Below are 11,319 nucleotides of genomic sequence, written 5' to 3'. Positions count from 1 at the left end.
TGCGCAAGGATAGTTAGGAGAGTGCTGACTTATGTACTGTGGTCCTCTCCACTTCTCTTCTTTCTGTAACAACACAGCAACACAACCTTTACAGCCTTTGAGAACATTGACAGACAACATCAGTCAATACAAGATGGGCGAAGGCAATAACCGCCTTAGCGAAGGCCACAACTTGGGCAACAAAGCATCGACTGTCAAACGAGGCCATCCATTTCTTCACTGATGTCCCTGCTGTCTTGAAACGCCTGGAGAAGCCTCGGCGCGCCTCGAATCAATGCCAAGCTACTGTGATCTATCAAGCCATCAATCAACTGTCTGAAATCAACACCAAAGTCTCTATCTATTGGCTTCGCTCCGCTACCAAAGTGGAGGGCAGCAATCGTGCCCTGGCTTCAGCAACTCAAGCAGCCTCGTCGCCAGACCGCGCCAATCATGATAGCTCCTTGAGCTTTCTTTATGAGCTCGTCGATGACCTCGCTTGTAAGGAATGAAATGCCAGGCTTCAAGCTGCACCTCGATCAGAGTATTATCAATATGAAGGCAAGCATCGACTCTCTATCGACAAGCCGCTTGTCGATATCCCTCGCAGCATTGCCAGCTGTATTGTGAGCTTCTGGACTGGACATGGCTTCTTCAGCAGCTACTTTGCAAGACATGGCAGGGAGCCACGTCCCTCTCCAGACTGTTGGTGTGGAGTTCCACTGCAGTCAATTGAGCATGTGCTTCTTTCTTGTCCCAATCACAGCAATGAACGAACTAGTGCTTTTGAAAGTATGAATATCACTGACCGCACGCTCGACCGCATTCTGTGGACATACAAAGGTCTTTCTGCACTTATCAAGTATCTTCAGAAGACCCATGTTGGCACTGGTCACTGGTATCATCAGCAGACGTCTCTGACTCAGAGCCAGAGGGATGAGTTATGAATTAATTTTATGGTGGATTTGAGAGCGGGCATCGCCAATATTGAGGAGGAGGAGTAGCCGTGAGGCCTCCTAGGGACGTTGATAGCTTGGAAAGTTATTATTGAATTGTTTTGGATTTTTATTTATTATTTGAAATGTGTTATAGTAAATTTTGCGAAATTTCTTTGTTTTATTTTCGACTTGGAGATTTATTTGTTATTGTGACACGATCTTAGGATCTATTTTGTTTTATTATATAGTGGTGAAGGAGGTGTTAGTCTGTCATAACTTAGTTGTTGCAACGGACTTAAAACAGATATTTATCGTCATCATCATCACAAGATGGGCGAAGCTTTTATGGGCAGCAAATATTTGCAAAAAGTGACGGACCCTCACTTTGAGCCCCAGTCCATGAATTTTCCTAATCTCCATGATGTCCCTATATCCAGTGGGCTTGCCTCATGAAGATGCACTTTTCTTATTAGGGGCTTGTGGGTAGTTGTTGGTATGGAATTGAGTGACTCGGAGATTGAGGAGTTGAAGCAGGATCCCTTTTTTGCCAAAGCAAATGGACTGACATTCATGGTGTTGTCCAATGCTGTTCGCTCCAAGGATTATGAGCACTTTGTGTCTGATAATGCTAGAATCATTTGGAAAATTCCTGAACATCAACACCAACCCTCTACATATGAGCATCAGACTGAGCACATCAATGAATCGTTAAGATACAAGGCTGTTTTGGTGAATGAGTTGCTTGATCTCAAGCTCACCAATCTCTTGACCTTCCAGATGTTTTGGCCCATGCAAATACATATAGAAAACTCAAGGAGCAGACCTTGTTGCGGGGTGTCACTCCTGATGATCTCATGGTTTGTATTTATATGAGGAGCTTGCCTGCTGAGGCTGAACCAATTTTGTCTGCTCTTATGGAGGGGTTAACTGAGGTTAAAGATGTAGTATTTTTTGGTGCAGTCATGGCTAATGCAGCCAGGCGACTAGCTCGAAGCCCAGGACAGTATAAATCTTTTCCGAGAGGAATGCAAAGAACAGGATGAAAAGATCTGGTCTTATGCACTTGTTATTAGGATAAACAGTGATAACCTAGAGCAGGGTTGCTGGTCTTCTGATGAAAAGCCTAAGCATGGAGACTGGGCAGTTGTCGTGGGAGCAAGTAGACATATTTTGCCCAACAGAGCTTTCATTGCTTATTATCAGCCTTTAGATTGGATATGGAGGTCGCTAATGGGCAACGTATGAGAGCAGTGAGCTAAGGAAATGAGTTAGTCCGATATTTATGAGTGATGATTAGCACGAGGTCCACTCTGTGATGCTTTGGCAAGGGCAGGTATATCTACACTTGCTCATTTCACACCACTGAAGATATTGCTGCTGGCTAGGCTTTCCATGGTTGAATAAAATTGAGATTACATCATGTATGAAGAGCATTGCTTTTTGGGCTTTCAGTCTGATCTTTACTCTGTGACAGTAACCACCTTAGCAAAGACCATAAGCTCAACAACAAGACAAGGACTGTCAAACGTGCCATCCATTTTTTCACGGATGCCCCCGCTATCTTGGAGTACCTGGAGAAGCCTTGGCATGCCTCAAATGAATGCCAAGCTACTGTGATCTATCAGGCAATCAATCAACTGTCTCAAACCAACTCCAAAGTCTCTATTTATTGGCTCTACTCTGCCACCAAAGCTGATGGCAGCAATCCTGCTCTGGGCCTAGCAAATCAAACAGCCTTGTTGCCAGACTGAGCCAGTCTTGACTTCACTCTGCTCCTCTTTATGAGCCAGTCTATGATTGTGAATTCTATGATTGGAAAGACAAATTCCAAGTCAAACCTCCCAAGGATTATGAAGGCAGACTTCAGTTCTTTGTAGTATTGCCAGCTGCATTGTGAGCTGTTACACTAGACATGGACATGACCTCTCTAAGAGCAACTTCGCAAGGCTGGACAAAGAACTTCGCTCATCTCCAGAGAACTGGTGTGGAGTTTCTCAGCGAGCAGTTCAGCACATACTCCTGAATGCCTGCCTAATCGCATTCGATGGACAGATAAAGGTCTGTCTGCACTTGCCAAATATCTTCAGAAGGCCCACATTGGCACCGATCACTGGTGTCATCTGCAAACCTCTCCCACTCAGAGGCAGAGGGATGAGTTATAGACCAATTTTGTTGGTGGATCTGAGAGCTGGCCTTGCAACTTTATGGTGGAGTAGTAATGATGATGATGATAAATCTCTGTTTTTAGTCCGTTGCAATAACTAGGTTATGACAGACTATCCCCCCCTTCTCCACCATATAATAAAACAAAATAGATGTAAGACAGTGTCACAAAAACAAAATAAATCTCGCCAGGACGGTTTAGCAAAGAAATGGGCCGGTAGACTTTCGCAACAGAGTAGTCTGGTTTGTGCAGTTTCGCATTCAGAACACAGTTCGCCTCGCGCCATGCACGAGGGTCATAGCCAGAGTTCAGCACCGTTCGATAGACTTGAAAGAACAGGTCAGGGATTGAGTGATAGGCCTGCATCAAGACAGAAAAGGTAAGACCACTAGGACCCGGCGCCTTTTTGGTGTTCGAGTCCATATTCTGCATCTCTAAGTTCGCTTTCTTGCAGTGTATTTCATCGATGCTGAAAACCTTTCTTCAGATTGCGCCTTGGAATTTCTTCCTTTCCTGGCGCGCTTAATTTTTTTTATATGGCATAAAAAAGAATGACTTCATGGTCAGAACCCGTACTTCGTGTTGCAAATTGTTTTTGCCAGTGGAAGTTCCAGACATATTTGAGCTCTCAGAGTTATTCATTGAAGATGATATTGATGATGATGATAAATCTCTGTTTAAGTCCGTTGCAGCATCCAATCTTAATATTTAAAAAGTGCATTGATAGGTAATTTGATCTGTTGTTGATTCAATGATATGTACAAAACAAGGAAGGGGACTGGTCAATATACAGACAAAATAAAATCATACAAAGCTCTTCCACAGGTTTCTGATATTTTCCAGATCCTTCATCTGGTACTTTTCGGATCCTTCCAACATCCTCCAGTTTGCTCCAGTTCATTCCACCTCTTTCCAGCTCCTTCCAGTTCTTTTCAGCTCCTTCTAGCTGCTTCCAGCTCCTTTCAGTCGCTTCCAGTTGTTTCTGGTCCCCTCTAGCTGTTTCCAGTTGCATCTGGTTGCACCCAGTAGTTTCCTTAGGGTTTCAATTTTCTTAGAGAAATCCTTGATCCTACTGCATAATGGAACACTATTTTCAACACTCCCACTTTTTCCATTATTCAGTTCATTCTCATCATTGATGATCTCAGGTTTCCAAATTGCTCTCTTGCAATTGCAATTCCTTTGCTTGAAAGGTCTGCAACCAGATCCTTGTTTCCATTTGGAAGTAAAATTCGACCCCCACAACTCGCAACAACAATCAAACAAGTAATATGGCAGAGGAAAGCTCGTCCTGGGACGTGCCGCCTGAAGCCTACTCGGAGCAGCCCCAGTCAGAGTGTACTGACCTGGTGGTGGCTCCAACCAGAGAAATGTTGAGTTTTTTGCCCTCAACTCCGACTCCAATTATTGGCCTCAAACGCCAGAAACCGTCGGAACAATCGCCTACGCCGCCTCGTCCTGGTCCTCAAGCGATGCAGGAGACCGGATTGCCCCCTCTCCTTGAAAATGGGGACCCGGAAGAGGCCTTATTCGCTGAAAACGAATACAACGCGCACCGCCAATCATCGGATTTGCCACCGGATGGACTGGCCTCTACGCCGCCCCATCGAATCCATGAAAGCGCGGAAGCGGGATCTACTGAATCTACAAACGCCAAGGACTACGAAACCATCTCGAACGACCTAATTGCCATCGAATCTGACGAAGATGCGATGTCTGAAGAAGGTGAAAATTTTTCCGCTTCTCCAGATGATCCGGCATCATCACCCCAACCGACACCTGACCGCGCCTCTGAGCAGGCTGGCCATGATGCAGAGCCTTTGTTTACTGAATCTCCTTCCATTGAGGACCGCCTTGCCAATATGGAGCGTACCATTGAAAGACTTCAGGCTGAGAATACTCAGCTTAACGGAGAGGTTGAAAAATTTTCACCCCCCAAGAGCACCTCTGAAAACGATGCTCAGTCTGAGAAGTTGGAGACGCTCCTTAAAGCAATTACTAATGGGACGCAACCGCTGCAGCTGCCTAACCAATTGTCTAATGTTATTTCGATTATTGGACAGCTCTTGAAAGTATTTGGACTCGACATCACCGAAGTGTTTGACCTTTTGAAACCCCTTAATGACTCTAGCGAGAAACACGCCATGGATAGCCGGCAAGAGGAGAGACAGGCCTTTTCAGCGAGCCCCAATACTGACGCCAATGCAAGGATTTCCGCCCCCAAAGCAGGAGCTAAATCAGGGACCCAGTCAAGCGCGCGAGCCAGCAATGTTGCCTCTCAATCCATTGCTCGCAAGCCAGTTTCATATGCCTCCAAAGCTGCTGCTAACGTTGCTAAGACGGGAGCAACTTATACGTCTACTGCAGCAGCTGGAGCTGCGAACGCTCGCCCTTCCGGTGGAGAAGAATGGAACACTGTCAGCTCGTCCAAGGCGCGTCGAAACAGGGCCAAGTCTAATGCAGCAGCGCCAGCTGCACAGACGTCAAAGAGAGTCACTCCTTCTCCTTTGATTTTGACCCTGGCTGCACCTGCCGGCAGCATCGATGCTCGCTCCTTTCGCACACGAGTCAATAGTGCATTGAAGGATGCGAAAGCGCCTGATGAGATCCGCCTAGCCAACGTGACTCTCAGCCAGCGACAGAATCTTCTTCTCCATCCGAACTTGACTACGGAAACTGATATGTTCCTTGCCTACAGGGAGATCTTCAAGCAGGAAGCCGAAGCGGAGGGACTCAAAGTTGAGAACGTGGAGATCCAGGAGAGCTGGCCAAAGGCGGTTATTCATGGCGTTAGCTTGTTGGATTACCCCGACAATGACGATGGACTCAAGTTTCTACAGGAGGAAATTGAGGGCTTTAACAAGGGAATCACTTTGAAGACTAGACCCTACTACTTGGGAGCGGATGGGACCCGAGAACATAAGGCATTTGGATCGGTAGTTGTGGCTTTTGCTACCAAGCGTGAGCTGGAGACAAAGGTTCAGCTGATGGGCCGCTGGCTCAGGATGTCTAGGTACACTCCTTTCAGGCCGATCAATCGATGCTCGAGATGTCAGTCTCTTGGCCATCAGCAGACCCGCTGCGCCCACCCAATCAGATGCGGAGTCTGTGCCGGCGGGCATACGACTCAGCAGCACCGCTGTGGCGATTGTGGGCAGCGAAAATGCGAGCACACCTTCTTCAAATGTGCCAACTGTGGAGGCCAACACGCCGCCTTCGACGACAAATGTCCAGAGTACATCAAAGCAAGGGACAGCTGGTCACGTCGCTTTGCCAGACAGCAGTCTGATGAGATGGAAATGGACTCGGAATCCTCGACTTCCACTCCTCCAGCAACCTCTCCCTCGACCGACGATCCTTCGACGACCTCCCCCTCCACCGACGCCCAACAACTCAACAGCGGAATGCACCATGAATAGTTACAACCCGACGCCATATCAAATTCGAATCATTCAGCACAACGCAGCGCGAAGCCTCGAGAACATGGTGGAAACATTCAACGCCTACAAAAGTGTTGCCGACATTATCATTTTTCAAGAGCCTGGCTTCAACGAACAACGACAAACAACTACGAAGCACCCCTGCTTCAGATTATGCCAGCCAATTACCAACATCCCGGGCCGGCCGCGTGTTTTCACCTTCATAAACACCAACAACCATTACCTCAACACACGAGCAGCAAACGAAGGAATATCAGATCTCAACTACATTCAGGGCACCTATGTTTTGACCGAGAAAATTCCCGAGTTTCTCCTCTTGAACATCTACAATGAGCAAATTCGCCAATCTCCTGATCCCTCATTCACTGTTGAACGCTCCCTGGTCAACTTTATCCCTCCAGCTCGCACAATTATGGCTGGAGACTTCAACGCTCACTGCTGGCTGTGGGATTCTCGCGCGCCTAAACAAAAGCTTCGTGAGGAGTTGGTGGCATACATGCACATGCACAGCTTTCAGCTGCTGAACGAGCCTGACAAAATCACCAGAGTCGGAAACCCTAAGAATAATGAGCGCTCTTCTGTCATTGATCTTACTTTTGCTACTAGTAGGATGATGGATGAGATTGAAGATTGGGCTGTTTTAGAGAGGGAAGGTACAGGATCTGATCATGAAGTCATTCATTTTTCTGTTATATCAAATGACTTGAGCCCGCCAAAGAAAGAAGAAGTTTCGAGGCAGAATTTGAAGAAGATTGACTGGGAGATCTTTAACGCTGAACTCAAGGCTCTTGGCGCTGAATGGATGGAGAATATAAGGAATGATAATAGTAATATTACTAACAACAGTGAAGAGCTCTCAGAAAAATCCTCGCCTGCCAGCTGCGCGACATCATCAGACAAGCAGTGGATGCTTCAGCACCTCTACTGCGAATCTGTGCGAAGTCGAAGCGTTGGTGGAACGAGGAAGTGCAGCAGGCGGTCAAGGACTTTCGACGAGCCCACAATCGATGGTACAAGGACAGGGACAATGTGGCGAAGTGGGAGGAAATGAAATGCCTCCGCTCACGTCGCAACAAGACAATTCTGAAAGCTCAAACAATTATGTGGCGAGATTATCTGGAGAATTTGGCTGGGACTGAGGTGTTTGGGGTGCTGAAATATCTGAAACCGCAGCCCAGCAACCAAACTCCTGATCTGCAAAGGCCTGAGGGAGGAATGGCAACGAGTTTTGAGGAGAAAAGCCAGGTGTTTCTTACCTCGATATTTCCAGCGCCGCCTGTTTTTGAGCCATCAGAGACTGCCGGCAGCGTTGATCAGCATCGATGGGAACCACTGCAAGAAAGCGAACTTAGAGATGCAATCATGGACTCGAACCCCAAAAAGGTGCCGGGTCCTGATGGTCTTCCCTTTGCTGTCTTGAAGAAGGCCTATCAATCGATCCCTGACCTGTTCTTTCATGTCTTTCGAACGCTGCTGGACTCTAGCCATCACCCTCGAGCCTGGCGCGAGGCGATCTGTGTGCTGATTCCAAAACCGCACAAACCAGACTATTCTGTTGCGAAAGCGTACCGGCCTATTTCTTTGCTGATGATGATGATGATGATGATGAATCTTTTTATTATAGTTTATTTGCAACAACTAGGTTATGACAGACTGTCTCCAACTTCTTCCGCCAATTTTTTTTATCTCCATTTTTCTAATCCAACTTCAACTTTTCCATCTCCCTGATAGGATATCCAAGTATGCCTGCCTGAAATGGAGGACAAGCTATCCAGTAGGTGCTTCAGTTCAACCATTGCCAGAAAGGGAAGGCGTGTAGTAAAGTCCATAGTATATAATCCATAAAATCCGGGGGATCTCATTTCTTTCACCGCTTTGTTGTAAACTTGGTGCTACTGCAGTGGGGGGTTCAATATAAATTTTGCAACCAAGACCATTCATTTTTTGCTGAAAATTATCAAGGTGAAAATTGGGGGGGTGTTCAATATTAGGCCAAAATCCAGGAAAAGCTCACAAGCGGGGCTCGAACCGTGGATCTTAAGGGAGCAATGCAGCGGCCATACCGCTGGGCCATATCACTGCTCCCTAGCCGGAGAAGTGGACGGTGAAAGAGAAATGGGCGGAGGATGATGATGATGATGATAAATCTCTGTTTTAAGTCCGTTGCAACAACTAGGTTATGACAGACTATCTCGCCCTCCTCAACTATATAATAAAACAAAATAGATCCTAAGATCGTGTCACAATAACAAATAATCAATAACAAATACATCTCCAAGTCAAAATAACACAAAGAAATTTGCAATATTCACTATAACATATTTCAAATAAGAGATAAAACTCCAAAAAGAAGTCAATAATAACTATCCAAGCTATCATCTTCCTTAAAAGGCCTCAGTGTTACCCATCCCACTCCAGGTCACCAAGTCCTACTCTCAAATCCACCAAACGATTGATCCACAACTCATCCCTCTGGCTCTGTATGAGAGCGATTTTCTGATGATACCAGTGACCAGTGCCGATGTGGGTCTTCTGAAGATATTTGACAAGTGCAGAAAGACCTTTGTCTGTCCACAGAATGCGGCTGAGCGTGCGTTCGGCCATAGGGATTTCTTCAAAGGCGCTATTTCGTTCATCTCTGTGGTGTGGACAAGAAAGAAGCACATGCTGGACTGACTGCAGTGGGATTCCACACCAACACTCTGGAGAAGGACGAGGCTCTCTGCCATGTCTTGCAAAGTAGCTGTTGAAGAAGCCATGTCCAGTTCGGAAGCTCACAATACAGCTAGCAATGCTGCGAGAGATATTCACCAGGGGCTTGTCAATAGAGAGCCGAGGTTTGCTTTCATAAGCACTGAAAACCTCGTGTTGAAACAGGGCATTCCATTCATAAAAACCGCGGTCATCGACTAGCTTATAAAGGAAGCGCAATGAACAGTCATGGTTGACATTGTCTGGCGACGAGGCTGCTTGAGTGGCTAAGCCAAGAGCGTGATTGCTGCCCTCAACTTTGGTAGCAGAGCGAAGCCAATAAATGGAGACTTTTGTGTTGGTTTTGTTGCGAATATTGCGGTTCTAATGGTATATTCGAATTGTTGAAGTTGTGGCGGTTCTGATGGTATATTTGGGAAGATTGTGGTGACTTTATTCACAAAGTTATTGCACATTTTGTGGTGAGAAAAGAGAAGGAGTTAAGGTTGTGTATTGTGCCACATCAGTGTGGCGTGTGAGTGTGGCGCAAGACAGTTGTTGAACTCTGGTGCCCTTGAGATGGATGTTAGGGCAGAGAAGGTCTTTGGGAAAATTTTGTACATAAAAAGGGCCCCTCCTACCTTCCTAGCTCGTTGTCAGAAAACCATACAACAAACCAAAGCTAATATTTCTGATCAACGACTGGGTAAGGCTTCTTTGTATTATTGTCAGAAAACAATACAACAAACCAAAGCTAATATTTCTGATCAACGACTAGTTAATAATATATTGTCTACTCTATCACTATGAGCGTCCCTGAAGAATACAAGTCTCTGGATACTTCCTTTAAGGAATGTACTGCCAGTTTCAAACACTTCCTTTAAGGAATGCACTGCCAGTTTCAAACAGGTTATGACGTCCCCCTCTTCCGTTCGCTGCGCTGAAGGGTCGCTGCTACGTGATTCGAGCAATTTTTATGCCTGGTCGCAACACATCCTCATGATGGCCAGAGATTTTGATTATGGTGATCTCCTGGCCGCCTACCTTAAGGACGGACGCACCACTATCGTCTTCTACTTCGGCGTGACGGACCCCAACGCCCACGCCGTCCTGGCTTTGCTGCCCTCGTTCACTCAGCTGGTGGCTCAGATGGATAAACTCTGTGATCGCATTGTTTCTTCCTCCGTCTCTGAGGATGCCAAGGGATCTTTCTACAATGATCGCATCAAGGACGAACCTCACCGCGGTGCCTACAAATTAATGCGCGCTGAGCATGGTCTTGCCCTCACCAAGGATATCCCGCCGTTCTTTTCCTCTCTCTGGTTTGCCAAGGGCTCCTTGCACAATCGCACTCAAAAGGATCTCACATCCTTCATTCAACAATTGCGTCAGTTGCTTAAGGGAGCGGTTGAAAAATTTTCACCCCCCAAGAGCACCTCTGAAAAAGATGCTCAATCTGAGAAGTTAGAGATGCTCCTTGAGGCAATTACTAATGGGACGCAACCGCTGGAGCTGCCTAACCAATTGTCTAATGTTATTTCGATCATTGCCCAGCTTGTGAAAGTATATGGACTCGACATCACCGGAGTGATTAACCTTTTGAAAGCCCTTAACGACTCTAACGAGAAGTGTTGAAATTCACAATTTCTTGTTGTGCCTACAAACCTTTTTCATAGGGTTTTATATTATTTTTATTGATTTTATTATATTTATTGTGTTGAAAGTGTTGATGTGGAAAGAGAGTTTTATTATGTGCGGCTGTTGTGCGGCTCAAAACGCTCACCACGTTTTTGTTATGTCTTTGAGCTTTGAGCCGCACCCTTTTGTGCTTATAAGGAGCCTCTCCCTTCCACCTTTCCTACTCGCTATCAGTCTTACTCCTTACTATTCCGGGCTACTCCCGTTCTCTTGTTTATTGTTTACTGATCCACGAGTAGCCCTCTGAATATATTCATTCTTCACTATAATTTGACGCTATGAGTTCCTCTACCGCTAGTAGACCTTCTCCTGCTGCTGCCATTGGAGAACTTATGTCTGCAAAGGCAGTAGAACTTCAACAAGAAGCACGCCATGGATAGCCAGGAAGAGGAGAGACAGGCCTCTTCAG

The 11,319-nt window shown here is 46.2% G+C and overlaps 1 protein-coding gene across 1 annotated transcript; it reads left to right on the top strand.

The window, feature by feature from the left end:
- Positions 1 to 10,124: 10,124 nt before the first annotated feature.
- On the top strand, positions 10,125 to 10,910 carry BZA70DRAFT_302631 (uncharacterized protein; the record flags this gene model as incomplete). Its single annotated transcript, XM_064914738.1, has 2 exons — positions 10,125 to 10,603; positions 10,889 to 10,910. 2 exons carry the CDS (start codon positions 10,125 to 10,127, stop codon positions 10,908 to 10,910), a joined length of 501 nt encoding a protein of 166 aa, XP_064766068.1.
- Between the last annotated feature and the right edge of the window lie 409 nt (positions 10,911 to 11,319).

Source organism: Myxozyma melibiosi, assembly GCF_037950935.1.
Source record: "Myxozyma melibiosi strain Phaff 52-87 chromosome Unknown BZA70scaffold_14, whole genome shotgun sequence".
Classification (NCBI taxonomy): domain Eukaryota; kingdom Fungi; phylum Ascomycota; class Lipomycetes; order Lipomycetales; family Lipomycetaceae; genus Myxozyma; species Myxozyma melibiosi.
The sequence above is the reverse complement of the archived record's forward strand: the minus strand, read 5'-3'. Positions and strand labels throughout refer to the sequence as shown.